This window comes from Sander lucioperca, chromosome 11 (assembly GCF_008315115.2).
Source record: "Sander lucioperca isolate FBNREF2018 chromosome 11, SLUC_FBN_1.2, whole genome shotgun sequence".
Taxonomy (NCBI): domain Eukaryota; kingdom Metazoa; phylum Chordata; class Actinopteri; order Perciformes; family Percidae; genus Sander; species Sander lucioperca.
In genome coordinates this window covers 822,431-840,827 of record NC_050183.1, presented here as the reverse complement: position 1 = coordinate 840,827, position 18,397 = coordinate 822,431, and the positions used below count along the sequence as shown (strand labels likewise).

The 18,397-nt window shown below is 38.6% G+C and overlaps 1 protein-coding gene across 2 annotated transcripts in view; it reads right to left on the bottom strand.

The window, feature by feature from the left end:
- Nucleotides 1–6,037: 6,037 nt before the first annotated feature.
- Nucleotides 6,038–18,397, bottom strand: part of kdm4b (lysine (K)-specific demethylase 4B) — a 63,225-nt gene continuing 50,865 nt past the window's right edge. For both annotated transcript variants that reach the window (XM_031307189.2, XM_031307190.2), the window contains exons 17-22: nucleotides 18,048–18,156; nucleotides 13,894–14,088; nucleotides 12,977–13,153; nucleotides 12,245–12,364; nucleotides 9,846–9,938; nucleotides 6,038–8,138 (exon numbers count right to left, since the gene is read on the bottom strand). In XM_031307189.2, coding sequence (XP_031163049.1) covers nucleotides 7,695–8,138; nucleotides 9,846–9,938; nucleotides 12,245–12,364; nucleotides 12,977–13,153; nucleotides 13,894–14,088; nucleotides 18,048–18,156 — 1,138 coding nt within the window. In that variant the 3' untranslated portion in view covers nucleotides 6,038–7,694. The remainder of the gene's footprint in view (nucleotides 8,139–9,845; nucleotides 9,939–12,244; nucleotides 12,365–12,976; nucleotides 13,154–13,893; nucleotides 14,089–18,047; nucleotides 18,157–18,397) is intronic.

Here is an 18,397-nt window from a genome sequence, read left to right as displayed (position 1 = left end):
TAGCAGAGGGTGCAGTGCATGGCAGCTGAGAAATGGAGGGAAAATAAGTGCAGGTCACATACAAATAAGCATGCCAGCTCTCTGAGAGTCTGACACTGTTTGGTGCAGCTCTTTAAACCACACAATACGCTGGCTGGTGATTAATTAGGCTGACTGAGAACAGGAAACCCTGTCATTACTTAGTGTATTCATCTTTCGTTTCAGTCATTTAGACACTCTCTTCTGCAGTGCAGTTTACAGTGAGTCTCAGAATAAGAGTGAATTCATACATCAGCAAATACAAGTCACTGCAACCTGAAAACAGAAAAAAATATCCTCTAAAATGATTGTGTAGGGTAAAGAAGTGCAATGAAAAGAAGTATAACAACAAGATAGGAGTGTTTTTAGTGAATGTAATAGAGCCTCTTGAATGGATGAGTTTCCAGGTTTCTTGTGAAAAGAGGAGTAATGTGAGTATTTAAATGATGGAGGGAGAGAAAGAAGACAGGCTCAAGATGTGGAGAACAGTGTTTATTGCATAAGTAAGAGACTAAATATGATGTAGCATCTCCAGCTGTGCACTCAGCTCTGTGAGTGTGTGTGGTCGGCATGCAAATATAGGGTGATGGATGTATCTGGTCTCGTCTAAAAGGAACAAGACTAAGGGGGGGGCTGTGGTCGCTCGAAGACTAATGGGCCGATTACGAGCTTTAAGGAGGCAGCCATTTATTTGTCTTGTGTGACTGGATGAAGATTCACTTCATTAATAAGGCCCGGCACTTACCAACATTGTTTTTTTTCTTTCTTCCCTCTTCCTCTCCAACAAGCCTCTCTCCTTCTCAGTTAATTGTGTCTGAAGCAAGAGAAAACAAATGGAGACTTGTCAGACAGAAAAAGACCTGCATCACCATATCCAGACATTCAAGAAAAACAGTTTCCTTCTTATAAGCAGTGATTTTAAATTGTGATGCATTTTTAGAAAACAACATATAAACAGACAATGAATGCATATGGAACAATGTGTTAGGTGTTTGTTAGTCTATATCCTTGACGTTCCACCTCCGGGATCGCTCCGGTGCCGCAGGAAATTCCGCTGGATGCATGTATTTTCGCCGATTTCCGTTTCCTTCCACTTTCTTTTTTGTTGGAATTTTAAACTCCGGGGGATTTATGGGGACTATGGTTAACTGCTCCTCAAATCTCTGCAGGGTAAATTGAGATAGCTAGCTAGACTATCTGTCCAATCAGAGTGTTCTCTCGCACAACTATATTGCAGCGGCTCCGTGCGGAGCTTAGCGCCGCCCATGCCGATTGTGATTGGTTTAAAGAAATGCCAATATACTGTTTACAATCCTTTTAGTGGCATGTACATGGTTCTAAAAAAATAATATAATAAATATGTTGTTTTTTGAGTATTTGGTATCCATGTTTTTTAAGGATTGTTTCTGTAACATTTACACCACAGGATGTCATAGAGTGAAATGTAAAGTGATGAGCATCACAAGACAGCTAAAACTAAATGCGCATTATAAAATAAGTAGTACTTAGTAGAACTGTAGTTTGCAAATGGAATTTTGTAGATTTTTGGTTCATATATGTGTTTACGGTTGTGTTGGACTTCCTTTGTGCTTATTTCAATCCCACCTTTACATCTTCTTGCTGTTTGCTTCTGCTTGGTGCTTTCCCATTAGACTACAGCATCTACAGCGCTGGTAGAGTTGCACTACCAGAGCACATTGTAGGAAGAATTCTGCAGAAAATTCAAACTACTTAATCTATTAAGAATAAAACTTGACAAAAAGTCAAATGTGCATTCTGTACAGAAACTCCCAACAATGTAGTGAGTCTGAAACATGTTCACACTGGCAAAGTGAAGTGTACTTAAAAATGTCAGCATGTTGGCTAAATATTAGATAATACAAAGGTAATGTAGTGTTAGAATAATTTCATTATCAAATAATAGACAGGGCCACTGAAGATATATTAAAGTTCATTTTACTTGAGAACAAGGAGGCAGTCCGCACTACAGAATAGTACAGACAATGACCTAACGAAAAGCTCTCTACAACAGCTTTTGTAATACAATGTAGAATGTGATAAAACTCTATAGTCATAATAAAGAGTCGATGTCATCAGTTATCTCAGTCAAGTAGTGCCTTTTCTTTCCTCAGCATCACACCGTGCTCCAGACAAGGACAAGACAGTGGCTCCCAGATACCAGATAGCGACAGCAGCAACAGTGTTTTGTCTTGTTATAATGCAAACAGTTTTAATAATAATCAGAGAAAAAGTATGTATCACAATTTTTCCCTAACATGTAGTAAGTGTGTTACTGTCAGAAATGTTGGTTAAGAAGCAGATTTGGTCATCCCGCAATTATTGCGCGATATTGTGAGAATCCATCTGCCGTGCAAGGTAAGGTTGAGACCAAAACAGAGCTAAAAGAGAGTGAATATTGAGCTTACATTTGCCAGGTGACCAAAAACATGACTTCAAATGAATAATAATTTTGTTCCATATCTGCTGGGTGTTTAAATTAAAAAACTGTTTGCTAACAACTTCACAGTTTTATAAAGCGATGTCAGTAAAAAACGGTTAATGCAGGTTTAATTATGAAAACTATTTGTAGTGGCTCAAGCTGTCCCGAACAGATGTCACCCCTTGCATCTCTACTTGCTAAATTAACTAACATACAAATGTGCTGTGTCAACAACAGTTTAGCAATGAAACTAACTAGACACAAACAGCAGGAAAAGTAACCCTTGAAATTCAGTTGCTTTTCACTGTCAGTGTTGCCTGAGTGCTGACATCCAATATGGCCACCAGAGATAGTTGATAAATGCAGTTACGCCACTTAAAAGTCCACCTGTGTCGAGAGAAGTTCATAAAGATCAGGCACCTCCAACTTCTCAGTCCAATCCCCTTGAAACATGAGACAGTGTTGACAGACTGAGCTCCACTAAGTCATTATTGTAATACTGCTTCAGTGATGTGATTTACTAGGCAGAAATGTAATAAAGGCTTAAGGCTATAATGGAGCCTGTCATATCAACCAGCTTGTCAACATAATTGCCGCTTCCATCTGCAATTAGATCCCACTGCATTTACTGATTTCCATTTCCATGTAAGCCATTCAGCTGCCTGATTGTCATCGAGCATGTTAGAGGTTTCAATGTCGTCCTCAAGGACATTTTGGTAAAGACAGGCTCACAATGGCTGTCACAAATTTACTCTAAAGCCACAAGAACACATGTTATATTGTCATGAAAAGTTTCCTGTTCCGTGGGTCAGCCTAAACTTTTTTCTTTCAAAGTCCTCTTCCTCGTGTTTCTCCTCAGTTTTACCTCTGGCTGGGTTCAACGGAATAAAGAAATCAAACTATGGAGTTGTTAAAGTAATTGCCAAGCTGGCACATCCCCAGTTCCTCTACAAAGACACAGCGGGCATTTCAGAATGTTAATGGCCACCCTGATCCAGCGAGGGCAATGCAGAGCTGGCATATGCAGAGCTAGTAGTGCGTGTGGGTGTGCGTGTGGGTGTGCGTGCGCGTGTGCGTGCGTGTGTGCGTTTGCGTGTGCGTGTGTGTGTGTGTGTGTGTGTGTGTGTGCGTGTACATGCGAGTGTCCATGAGACATAGATTTCTTGTTCTTCCAGTGACCTTCTCTTTCCCCACTTCTGTCCCCACTTCTGGTTGGGCTTGTTCCAAATTTCAGAGGCTCTTAACACTAAAGAGTCAAAGTGAATCCTGTTAGTATCAGGGCATAAAGAAAACAGAAAACACTGATACTGTTAAAAACAACTCTCACTGATCCTATTGTGCTGCTTGGAGGTGTATTTTTAACCTGTGGACAATGTGACATAATTTTCTTTTCTAACGGCTACAATGGAATTTGACAGCAGTGAATACTTTAGCAATCTAAATCAACGGTAGGAACATGTTTTGTTGTCAGTGCATCAGAATCATGAAGCAACATTTAGACGATAGACAACGATTTGCAACTTTGAAATCTGAGTAGATTACAGGTAAAAGGCATGCCAACCTGTGTAAGTTACCTCTCATCTGCAGTCCCATGAAAATATAAATTAGGTTCCTTCACAGTGTCATTTATTCAGTTTACAAAAAAAAAAAGTAGAATTCATTAGAGGAAGTTTCAGCTGGGTGGTGGTTCCTGCTAATTATACCATCTAAAACTAATTTGTGTGATGAGCCCATCGTTCAGCACAAAAACATACTTTGTATTAGACTTTTTGACTTTTTTATGGCATACTATAGAATGACTTTTTATGACTTTTTATGATATACTAAACTATGACTTTTTATGACATACTATGGAATAACCTTTTATGACTTTTTATGTCATACTAAACTATGAATTTTTTATGAGATACATACTGTCTTTTTATGACTTTTTTATGGCATGCTATACTATGACTTTTTATGAGAGACTGACTTTTTTATGGCATTCTATACTATGAGTTTTTTATGAGTTTTTAAGACATACTATACTATGACTTTTTATGATGTTTTTCACAACATGCTATGGCATACTATACTATGACTTTTTTGACTTTTCACAACATACTATACTTTTCATGACATACTATGACTTTTTATTACATACCAAACTATGACTTTTTATGACATAGGCCTACTGACTGACTTTCTATGACGTTTTTCATTGCTTACTATACTATAACTTTTTTGTGACTTTTTATGACATACTATGCTATGACTTTTTATGACGACATACCATACTTTCACTTTTCATGACATACGATACTATGACTTTTCATGACATACTATAATGTGACTTTTGGCATACACTATGACTTTTTTGACTTTTTGTGACATACTAAACTATGAATTTGTAAGACTTTTTTATTGCATACTATATTATGACTTTTTATAAAAAACTATACAATGACTTTTTCGTGACGTTTTCCATGACATACCATAATTTGACTTTTCATGACATACGATACTATGACTTTTCATGACATACTATTCTATGACTTTTTAATGACATACTATACTATGACTTTAGTATGACATTTTATGATATGCTATACTATGACTTTTTAATGACGTTTTTCACAACATACCATACTTTGACTTTTCATGACATACTATACTATGATTTTTTTTTTGACGACATGCCATACTTTGACTTTTTATGTCATACTATACTGTTACGTTTTTATGACTTTTGGCATACACTGAGTTTTTGTGACATACTAAACCATGACTTTTTTATGGCATACTATACTATGAGTTTTTATTAAATTTTTATTGCATTCTATTTTATGACTTTTTAGACTTTTTATGACATACTATACTATGACTTTATGACATACTACTATGACTTTTTTATGAGGTTTTTCACGACATACTATGACTTTTTATGACATACTATACTATGACCTTTTATGACATACTATACTATTACTTTGACTTTTTTTGACGACATACCATACTTTGACTTTTCATGACATACTGTACTATGACTTTTTATAACATGCTATACTATGACCTTTTATGACATACTATACAATGACGTTTTCATGACTTTCAGTTACATACTAAACTATGACTTTTTGTGAAAAAGTGAACTATACATTTTTATGACTTTTTTATGGCATAATATACTAAATGTTTTATGACTTTTTATGACATAGTATTCTGACTTTTTATGGCATACTATACTATGACGTTTTTAACTAAACTCATGACATACTACGCTATGACTTTTTTATGGCATACTATACGATGACTTTTTGTGATATACTATACTATGACTTTATGGCATACTAAACTATGACTTTTTGTTATATACTGAACTATGACTTTTTATGACATACTATACTGACTTTTGTATGACATCCTTTACCATGACTTTTTCGGATTCATGGCATACTATCCATCCCTCAGTATGACATAATCGGAAGGTATTAGTTGATACTGCAGGTACTTTATCTTTCCATCGTTTGTGCAAGGATTTTGACCCAGAAACTACTCTTTGAATCTCTTTGCTACTGAACACACAAAACACAGAAAAGCTGGCGACTAGCAACCCACTTTAATCCCTATGAAATCAAATTTTCTTGATGGATATCATTTGGATACAGGAACACATTTGTTTCCCAACATTTCAGTTGTGGTGACAGGAAAAAGAAAAGTATATGTGCGACATTTACAAATTTGAATCACTATACACAAGGCCTGCGGTATGTACAAGGTGTTGGGAAACTCAGTCCATCAGTAGTTTGTCTCCGTAGCGCCTCTGAAGCAATACATGGCCATATCCGGGAAAAGAAAGATGTATTTACCAGTACAAACTTGGTAATATACCTGTAAAAATCTGTCAAAAATATCAATAATATTGTAGATCGGCCAAGTTTGTGAATTCAATTCAAAAAATGAATATAGAAAGGATACAGTAATAGAAAAAAAGACATTATACAATATTGACTCATACATACAATTTAAACCAAGACTGGTCCAAAATAGTTCAAGATTTTAGGGTTCCTACATATACATAGTTTCCTTTTTCCAAATAGACATTTTCTAGACTTTCATCCTTAAAATTTACATCAGGGCCAGTTCATGTGCTAATAAGAGAAAGAGGACAGTAAACAAAGATATCACTCATTATAGTGGACAAACTGTTAACAGGAGCAATATAAGCAACAGATATTCATATGCCAATTATGACTAAGGAATATTCCGGGCTGTTCTGTACTCCCTTACCTGTGTCAAGACTTGAATGTTAAAATGAAATTTAGTTTTCACATGTAGGAACCCTGAGACAGTTATGGTTGTGAAAAGTGGAGCTGCCAAATGGCAGTTTTAACGTGTTGGTTTGAATGATGTCAATACATAAAGGTCTCACCTGTTAACTACCATGACACATCTTCACAAACATTCAATGCATCCTGCAGACAAATCTACTAGTGTTTGCATTCAACATGTTTCTTCTATTACAAATAATAATTCAATATTTGACTAACACATTTAAATACTGAGTTCCCCCTACAATACATTTTTTCCCATCCCCCCTCCCTCCCTCCCTCGCTCCCTCTCTCTCTCTTGCAATCCAACAATAAAACACCTTGCTGAGAACATCCTGCAGATGGACAATGTGACACTTTAGTTCCAAAACAGTTTCAAAGCCATTAATGGCTGGATTGAAAAATAGATATTTTGTTGCTGGTTATTTGATTCAAAAAGAAAAACTGAAGTCCACCGGACTGAGAGGCAGTCATAGTAATTAGCTTCCTGTACAAAAGAAAACGAGTGTGCTGTTATTGAATTAATGCAACGAGGTATGGAGTTGATACCACCCAAAGGCGTATTCATATTAAGATGGAGGACAAAAGCACAACAGCTAACCAAAAATGGGAAAAACCCAAAAGGCCTAAAAAAAAAACCAAATAATAATAATTATGTCAAAAATAAAAATGCCTTCTTTAGCTGCTGCTTCAGAGCAAGCTAAAGCACCACTGCAAATACATTAACTCAAAAATAGAAAATTAACATGCATTAAAAGAGTGCTTGTGTGTCTATTCCTGCTCCCGCCCTTAGCTCTCAGAGCCGGTGGAGGAAATGTTTTTTTTGTCCATAATACAGCACTCCGTAGAATCCACCTCCATTAGCTTACTTCCTATTGGCTCAGCCTCCACTGGCCCGGTAATAATATAGTGGAGTCGTTTTTTTTTTAATACAGGTGTCCGGGGCTACTGTCCTGAGGAAAATGTGATTGGAGGAGGCTCTCCATGTAGGAAACATCGACTGAAAAAGGGGTCGACTGCAGAGTCAGCATGGGGTCCGAGGCCAGGGTTGACTCAGTTAGAGCGTCAGCGAGGGTGACGCTCGTGTCCATTGGGGTCTCAGCGTCCATCTGAATATCACTGGTTGGGGCGGGGGCATCATGTGAGCTTGTGATGGGCTGGGATAAAGGTTGTGAGGTCGGCAGTGTACGAATACTGTGGTGTTCTGCTGCTGGTGCTGCTACTGGGGCTGTGGTTAGGGTGTAGGCGGGTTTATTGGTTGTCTCCATGGGGGTTTCAGCGCGCAGGGCTGGGCCAGACGGCAGGCGGCGGCGTTTGGCTGCTTGGGCTTCATCTGCTGATGAAACCCCCTCCTGTGGTATAGGTATGGCCTGAACACAGACAGGTACATAATTAGACTGAGGACACATGGGGATCATCAGAAGTTTCTGACTGTGTCCGAAATCACTCCCTATTTATTTTGTACAGTGCAGTGCAGTACATTTACTGTCCGCCACTTTATTGTGTGTCCAAATTCTACAGTGTGAAAATGTATCCACTATATAGTGCCTGCAAAAATTCCACAACAAAACAAAAAAGCAGTGCCCACAATCCCACAATGCAATGCTCCATATTTTTATAGATGAGAAAATTACAGTTGTGCGTCCCTTTCAAACTTTAAACGGCAGATTTTTACTGCTAATTACTGAGTATCTATTGTAACTATTGAGCATCCATTATATATGGAGTGAATGATTTCGGACCCAGCCACCAGCAGTTGATTTCAGTTGGGCAATATTTTGCTAGTAGCAACCACTACTGTCACAGTTCTATAGCAGTTTAACTGGCATTATTACATTCTGCCTCTTGTCAGATCTGTGATCAAACACTGACAGCCAACTTTTATTATTTCTTATTGACTGTATAAACTTTTTATTGCAGCCGTTTTGTGATTGTTGATTCGTGATTTAGTGGAATTCAGTTTTTCTGCAGTTTGTTATACTAGCTGCCTAAGGCTAATGTGTTGCACAATACAACATTCTAAGTAACTACTGTTGGGGTAACTTATGTATTTTACTTATTTTTACTCTTGTGAGATATCTTGTATATGTTTAGAATTAGTTTCTTACTGGCACGAAGAACAATATAATTAATTTGACAGTCTATGCTTGCGTGATTCTAGTCTCCTTGTTACTTTAGTAATTCATTTTTACAATATGATTTGTGTAACTACTGTTTATGGTTTCTGATCTTTTTGTAATCCCTATCATTTTTTTGTTTGTTAAAATACTGTTTTGCCAGTTGCATAATTGCTTCCAGTAAAATCTTCAAAAGGCATGCTGCCTTCAAACTTTATTGGAAGTATGTTTAGCTCACTGGATAGCGGTACCAAGCCAGTCCATGGTTTGATGATGCGTGCAAATTGTCAAAACAATATCTGCCAGTTTAAGTTTTTCAGATATGATTAAGCAGAAAAAAATATTTATTAATTTATTAGAACAACCTACACATTTTGGCCCACAAACAAGCCTTTATCCTCTGTGGGCTGCAGAGCGTTGGATTGAATAAACTGTTTTATTTGCAACTACTTTATTGTCCTTTTATTGAACAATACAAGCTATTGTTGGGCTGCCCTTTCTTATCATTTGCCTCTGCAACCAATTATAAAATATGTCAATCAAGCCAAATATCTGACAAACTAAAGTGTCTTCTTCTTATATAATATAACATGTATGGGGTGTGAGCACAGTAAAATAAGGTTGTCAAAAGCTGTTAAAACGATACGATATCCGTTAATTATACATTCGACAGTGTCGAAAGTACCAAAGTTATTAAAACAAAAGATCTACAATCAGATTTTCAACCTGCATGGATTAAACAGGGAAGAAAATCAACTGGCCCTCAACCTGTACCTGTATACGGCATTCTCTCCAGCAACAAACCCACCAGCGAAATTTTCTGTACTAGCACAGTGTGCAGATTGGTAATACAAAAATAAATTGTCCCATTTTGTGTGCATGGGAGTTTTTAATTTTACATTTTGCTGTGGTATCGAAAGAGGTATAGTAGTAGAAAGCAGATTTCAGTAATATACTCACCAGTCTGGCTCGGACCCTCTTGGGCAGTTCCTGGTCAAGCTGATGGATCTCTGAGTGTTTTAGTATCAGCTGACTTTGGTCCAGAAACTCAACCTGGGCAGATATAATAAACACACAGGATTAAGAAACTCATATTTCCAACCTGTTTGTCTCCTGAGAGTTGACAGCACAGCTGGACACACATGGAGAAGATTAAATGTCCAAATACACGGACTTAATGTGACCAATAACAACTATAGGCAGGATACTACATTGTTCACATAGCAGAAGAAGACCCATCGGGTATTGAAGAAAAGAGCAGCAGGGTGGCTTAGTGAGCAAAAATACAAACTTGTACCCTGAAAGTCACAAATAGGATCCCAGCCATAACAAATGGTTCCATCAACAACCACCAAAATGTCCTTGACCGTGGCACTGAACCCTGAAGCTGCTAACTGACTGGACAAGAGCATCAGTGCAGCGTTTTAAAAGTAAAAAATAAGGGGGGAAAGGACAAGGTCAGGGTTGTGGCCCTGACATAGTGACCAGCTGGAGGCTTGTTTTTAATTCATTGTAACAGAGCTCCTGATACTCTCAGTACTGCAGCCAGCGGGCTACACAGGGACATGAGGGGAGCAGAGAAAGATATGACAGTGATTTACTTCCTGAAGAGGAATTCATTGGAAAAACAGACACAAGAATGTCTTTGTGGTGCATATGCCATCTGGGAAAGCAAGAACAAGAAACTAAACAAACGTGTCTCTCTGAGCTCACCTTCAAAATTAATGCAAAAAAACACTCTGGAGAGCTGGTTCAATATTTCCCACATTAAAGTATTTAACTGATGTTTTAATACAGACAGACTGCATGAGCCAGATAGGGTTTAATAGCTTGTTCAGCAATTGATATTTAGGTTATGATGCAGCCTCCAAAAACAATAAAATACGCCTGTTCTGTGTGTACATGTGTTACATGCGTCAGAAAAACACTTCCAGATGTGCTCACAAAACCAGCGTCTCAGCAAAATCTAAGATTAACAACCTCACTTAACCTCGTCTGCTAATCCATTCCTGCATCCTGCAAGTGACTTTCAAGATGGCCTCCGCTGACACCAGTCCTAGAATCATCTTTTCAATTCTGCATTTTCCACTTTGTAAGCACTCTGCATATTTGTCCAATAAATTCCCCAGCATGTACCAGTGATGCTAACTCCCTCCACTTTATGTTTTGCTATTATTACTATTACTTAATGCTCTGCAATAATCTACAAGGGAAGCCAAGCTGTTCCCATGTTGATAAATACCAGAACTGGGGAACCTAAGCAGAGGGAAGCAAAGAATTACCTCAAGTCACTCTGCAGAAGAGCATCAGATGTAATATGTATTTGATACCATTGCTCACAGAGTACTGCCTTAACAGTTTTCTCTGCACCGCATCTTAGTAAAACTGTATTTACAAATGTTTTCAATAGTATAGATTTTACTTGGAAAGGTTCATACATTTACACACATTGCAGCTGTGGATTACAAACATTGCTTTAAGACTTTTGAACAGCAGTTGCTCAGGAATGGGATTGTTTTCTATTACTTTTTTAAAGTGCCCATATTATGAAAAAAATCACTTTTTCTGGGATTTGGGGTGTTATGTTGTGTCTCTGGTGCTTCCACACACATACAAACTTTGAAAAAAATCCACCCATGCTGTTTAGAGTGAGATACGGTTTCTGAATGTGTCCTGCCTTCAGTCTCTGGGTGAGCTGTTCAAAATTGACACGGCTTGTGACGTCACAAGCCGAAACGAGCAGGCTAACCTCAACCATTAGCTCGTAGCGCTAGCATGCTACCTCGTTCTTAATAGCAAAGCACTGCTACAACACACACAAGTTCACCATAATCTACAAAAGAACTACTTACATGTGCGCCCTCATTTAGAAGTCTCCCAGCTAATCCTGCCTTGTAACTGACCGAAGTTGTAGAAACAGCCTTTCTTTTACTGTCTATGGAGCTAGCTAGCTGACATGATCTACATCTGAGCTACTGGGCATGTGCAGTGCAATCAAAGATAGTACAGAAGAAGAAGAAGAAGAAAAGAGGTCTCACTCTGTAGCTAAAACAGAGACCAGGTGAAAAGAGGATCTGCAGCAGTGAGAGAGAGCGGTGCAGTACAACACAAATATGGTGTTTTTTGAAAATTAAACCATGTAAACCTATTCTGGTACAACCTTAAAATACAATTATGAACCTGAAAATGAGCATAATATGGCTGCTTTAAACATATATTCACCTATCAATTGTGCGATGCACGAATCTAACCTGTAATGTATTTATTTTTAAAATGTTTACTTTTCAGCCACAAATCAGATTCTCTACCTCTAGTTGACTGTGGAGTTTTGATCACACAATAGTTGTGTTTTTCCTCACCTGGTAGGACTTGTGGGTGTGCTGTTTGACAAAGGAAGCGTTGACGACCTGACCCTCATTCGTGCTGACCACAATCAACTCCCCCACCTCAGGAGGACCGGTACGCAGGCAGTCATGACTCTGAAGGAGGAGGGCGGAGGAAGAGAAACAAGATGTAGACAGAGGAAAAAGATGAAGAGGAATAGAGTATGTAGAGGAGATGGAGAAAAGAATGGCAGAAAATGTCAATAAAGAGATCTGCTTGTGTCATTTTACTCAACGCTTGTCTTTTACAATGCTCATCAACCCCTGATTTACAGAGAAAATTATAAGAAATTGACCTACGGCAACTAACAGACAGATTTAAAATACAAAATAAAGAACATTAAATCAAATCTACTACAGAATTTTCCCTGTTCAATAAAGTTTGATTGAAGATTTTCCACTTTTGCACAGTTCAAACTGCCTTAAAGTCTTGTTATTTTACAGTATTAGATTACTTTAATAAAGTTCTTGCATATTTTTATATGTGAACCAGTATCCCTTGAGGATTTAATGTTATTACAGTAATGTTTGTTGTTAACATGTGGCAGTGAGTCATTAAAGGTTATCGGAATTCACATTTAATTATATTTCCATTTGCAAAGACGATCCAGCTATAAAGTACATAACAGTTGCTAGAATATTTCCTCTTGGTTCAAAAAAAAGAAAAGGAATTGTACGGGTAGGTGTCTCAGCTTTAAGAACACTCACTAATATGTTTTCTGGGAACAGGTTGTCACAGTATGAGCCATCATCAAAGTTGACCTCGTAGAACGTCTGCGTTGCCATGCCGATGATGGTACAGTGGTAGTACCAGCCATCACTGTTGCGTCCAATCACCCTCTGGCCCAGTTTCAGAGGCTGCGGGCCTTTGGGTGCTGTCCGAGGCTGGAGGGAGAAAAACCCAGACAGATAATAAAGGTTAAGGCGGGATCAAACCTGTTTTGTGTGTGCTCATCCAGCACACATTGCAATCAGCAATCATATAGATAGTTGTCTTTATTGAGTAAAATACTGAAAGGTTAAGGTTCATTCACTAGAAGTCAGCGTGTATAAGTTCAAAACCCATATGACTAAAACCTTAAGAAGAGCTTGCATTAAAACAAAACAAGAATGGTGTTAATATGTAAAATAATATATATTCATGTACGGAAGGGCTCTAAAATACATTCACTCATGTACCCTGTGAAAGGAACCTTTCTGTGGTTCCTGAGTAAGTTGTGTCCTCAAGGGTTTCTACAGCCAGACACTTGTTATCCATAGTTACTCCATGTCAAGTCAAACCATTGACTCTCTACATTGTTGCTTTATGTTATGAAATGTCTGAATTGTAAAGTTTTCTTAAGCAAGCACAATCAAAAACACCAAGTGGTATCCACTTTAAAAACAATCCCTTTCTACAAGGAATCAAAAAAGACACAATGACCATTTAAAACAAAGTAACGCCTACTCATACAAGATTACTAACAGCAAAAATTCAATCAAATTCTGACTTTTTTTTTTTTTTTTTTTAAATATTTTGAGTTATATTTGTCACTTCTGAAATATTGAATGATGAACTTTTGTGGTTTTACTTGTACAAAAACACACACTTCAACAGTTCACTATTTCTTTTGATTTGCACTAACCTTTGGAGGGACCTTTTTACTTTTATGCTTTTGGCAGGTAACGGACACCACGTAGGGCCAGTCGGCTGGTGTCATGACTACTCCGGCGATTTGGGCGCAGGTGACGTGGAAGGAAGTGGCACAGTTCTCGAATGAGCACTGGATGCAGGCGCCGTGGTTCTGATTGGCAGTCTTGCCATGGCAGAACACACACTTCTACAATGAAAACAGAAAATAAAGACTTTGGTTAGGGATTCAGGCTGGTGACCAATTCCCCTTGACCTCCTAAGTTTATTTTTTATTTCTTGCATTCTCTTTTATGGACATTGAAGGATCACAGGAATGGTGTTTTGGTCCTCTGATTCATTTAAAGCAACTACACAATCCAAAACAATGACAAATACGGTCTAGAATAGTCTCCAGAATGCCCTCAAAGGTATGGTATGCTCAAAAAATATGCTGAAAGCATAATATGGCAAACTCGAGCCCATCAAGCAACAATAGATGGCCATATTGATCTGAATGTAACATTACTTGGTAATACTTACACAATTTATTACACGGCTTGGTTAAATACTTCGTACTGGTCAATTACAGATTTTCTGCGGTCTGCTATTTCTGTATAACAGACCATTGCTAGGTATAACAGACTGTTACCATGGACAAAGTTCTGATCATAAACTGTGGTTTTCAGATTTCCCAAATTATGTAGCGCCTCGAAGCCTAAGTCACAGAACGCGCGTGCTTTAGTCGCACGTCAAAAAGAAATTGTGGTGAATTTGCGTAACTCACTAACTTTTGACAGCCCTAGTTCATTCCAAATGAGAAACAAATGCGCCGCCCATGACGATTGTGATTGGTTTAAAGAAATGCCAATAAACCAGAGCCAGTTTTCTCCCATCCCGGAACGCTGTGTGGACTAGCCAGACCCTCCTCCGCTCCGCAGCGTGTGGATGGTCTGGCAAAGCGAGACTTGGGCTTTCGCAACAGGAATAACAAGTCCTACTGAGGCTGTTATTATAATAATATTCATAAGAACCATGAGAAGCTTAGAAAAGTGAAAGTGGGGATGAATTGTCAAAAGTCTGCACAGAATGAACTTTTGACCAAAAAAAAAAATAATTGTTTAAGTATTGCTGAATATTATCTATAAAGAAAGTTAGGACCTGACCTTCCTACAATTTATCCACAAAAACATTTCACTCTTCTACTCTGGCAAATACTGAAATTGCAAGAATTATTGGGCATCTTCTGAAACAGATGGTGGAGGAATCAGGAGTGTAGCCATTTTCTCCTCCCTCACATCTCTGATTCTGTCTGGAACTCTAACAGGTTTCTATTCATTAAAAATGCAATGGATGGTTTTAGCTTTAACATGCTTGTGCAGTCAACAGTGTCGTGGTTAGATTCTTCTTCAGCCTCCACTGAAAATGCCAACACTTTTATAAAGAAAAACTTGTTAATAACAGCTGCCTGCGCTGCCACTATGACATTCCGGTGTCTTGCATCACTTGTTCAACTTCTTCTCTTGCACAATCGTGCAAGGAAGTTGCTATTCCCCCTTGGAGCACTTTCCTTTTCAAATCCCTTCATTCCATCCCCACATCCTGAGTGTGAAATTACCACCAGTCAACCAAATGTTTGCCTTTGGCCAGTACCTAGTCTACTCTCCACTGAAACACTTTGACATGTGCTATCCTGCACACACAACCCCACAACCTTCATTCTTCCTTTTTAACAACTTTGAATCCTTCAACCCTCCATGTCTAACCTCCTTTGTCCTTATAATTTACCTTCCCCATTCCTCATTTGTTCCTCAATTCGGTTAAAATGGAGGGAGAGAGAGAGAGAGAGAGAGAGAGAGAGAGAGAGAGAGAGAGAGAGAGAGAGAGAGAGAGAGAGAGAGAGAGAGAGATGGAAAAGGAAACAGAATAACAGCATATGAAGGAATTTGGCATTATCGTCCCAATACACCAGGGTAGGTGTTTCAGAAACATTATCTTCCTTCAAAATCCAGTAAAACATGTATCTATTAAGAAATCACCTGCCAAGAAATACATTTGATAAGAGAAAAGTGGAATTATATACGTTTAACTCTTTAGCTTTGATCTAACATACAGACTCGCCCTATACCCCAACCAGCTTTGACAGCTGAGGCATCTTATGTGACTGGTATCTTTCTTTGTTTTATTGTGATTATCGATCATCACACACACACTGTCTTCCCAATCCCTCACTCTTTCTCTCTCATCCTTTCTTCTCCATCCTTCTCCTCTTGATAAATCACACTGCGAGCAGCTGTAGCGCAGTGCATGGCCGATCAATACAAATTCTTTATTAAAGTGTCAATACATAATTTTTGTACTGGTGCAGGAAAAACAGCTCAACATAGCTGTGCTGTGTTATATTCCCCTGGCTGGTATGGTTTATAGTTTTCAACATCTGAAATCACACGCAGGCGGTGACATGACGCCAGAGTAGTGTTGTCAAACATATAGATTTTGACACATTTCAATTCTTATTAATTATTTATTTTTTTTTAGATTACTTTTTAGGGGCTTTTCCTTTTATTATATATACTGACAGTGGATAGACATAAAAGGGGGAGAGAGATGGGGGGTGACACGCAGCAAAGGCCAGCAGGTCGGATTCGAACCCGTGCCGCTGCAGGACTCTGCCTATATGGGACGAACGCTCTTACTGGGTGAGCTAGAGGCCACCCCCAATTCTTATTATTTAAAAGATTTCAATACTCATTTTCCACACCATTGATACTCTTTCTTCTCTCCAACAGTGAGTTGACACACACACCGTGGCAGTGTTCACATAGCCTCACCTCGCCTCCTCTCGCTCACTCCCAGTGCGGTCTTCTCGTCTCATTAGCTCCAGTTGAAAATAATAATTTCGGATCTTGTCATGGTGTTAGCTCATTAAAGATGGCAAGTGCAGAGCTTCCGAGACTGGCTTTAGTTGACAAAGGAAACAGCAGGAGTGCTGTTTGGAAATACTTCGCATTTGAGGCAAATGAACAAGAAAAGGCAAAGGATACAAGCAAGCCCATATATTATCCCAATGGTATGAAAATGGTATTGAATATCGATACTTATCGATATAGGGTATTGTATCAAAGTTAGAAATTCCAGTATCCAGTAACCAGAGCAGCATGAAAAAAAATCGAGCACCAAGTAACATAAGCTGTATGTATTTGTTTTTTATAACGCATTTGATCGCTGTTTTAATAGGTACATTTAATCTCCAACTCATATAATGAGTAACATTTTTGAAAGAAACCAACATGCTTATTTATTTTCACATTCTGAGGAATGCACAGTGTTTATGTGGCTCAGAATCTTTGAAACAACTAAGACAAAAGCAGCTGTGTGAAATCTCTCCGTCTCTGAAAACCAAATGTTCAAAGAGGGAGAGAAAACACAGATTGCTGAATACGGTGTACCAGTAACTGGTTTCCAAGGGTGCGTGTTCATATTTGATCAGCCCAGTCATCCAAATCATTAGACTGCAGAGCTTCTTCTCATGGCCTTTTAAGAAGAAACGGAGAAAACCTGCTTTGACAGCACTCGGATGCAAATGTTACCCAGCTTGTCTTTGATAGATTATTCAGAGAGAAGGGGAGGGAGAGAGGTGACGTTATTTGTAGATTTGTGATAATGCACCAGCAAGCACTGCCGTTGCCTCTGAAGTGGGATGATGTGAATGAAGGAAGGCAGAGACTGGGAAGAAGGGATGGAAAGAGCGAGAAAGAAGGGAGGGGACGAGATGTGTTCAAAGACACGGCAGCAAAAGGGAAATTGCCTCCTGCCCACAGGATCGATGCAGTTCATTTGGCACAGTGAGAAATGACAGCTGATTATTCAGCTATTCCCCTCAGCACCTATGTTTTACCCCATGTCCTCCACAGCTCACAAAAACAATGTGGGAAAAGGCCGCAGGAGTGAGATTAGGAGACCAGGGTGGAAGAGAGATTTCGATAATGCTGAGACAAGACAAAAAAATAAACGGCTGCAGTGAAGTTAGTAACTGTCTTCAAAGAAAGCGACTGTGGCTGTAAAGATGGTCTTGCTTGGGTATAAATGTTGATCCTTGCCTGTCTGACATCAAACTTCACCATGAGAGAGAGATGAATAAACTTTTACTATGTCTCTGCCTGAACTTACCAGATTCTTGCGTGTATCGGGAACGGCACTGACGTCCACCGGCTCCCTCTCAATGGCATTGACGAAGCGAGCTTCAGCTACAGCGATTGCACAGATGACATGGACCCAACTGGTTACAGAGAGACAACATAAAAACTTCAGGATTTTAAAGTTTCAACAGGCTGATCACCACTGAATGTAAATGTGTGTTTCACAATGTCAGTTCCAAAAGCAATCTGCATAACTAGATTGAATTTGTGTGGATAGCTTGTAAATTAAATCGGAACCTATGTATGAGTATTTTTAAGCCTAAAGAATACTCTGACTGTATCAGAAATCCTCAGGAAATTAAGTCAATTCAATTCAAATAT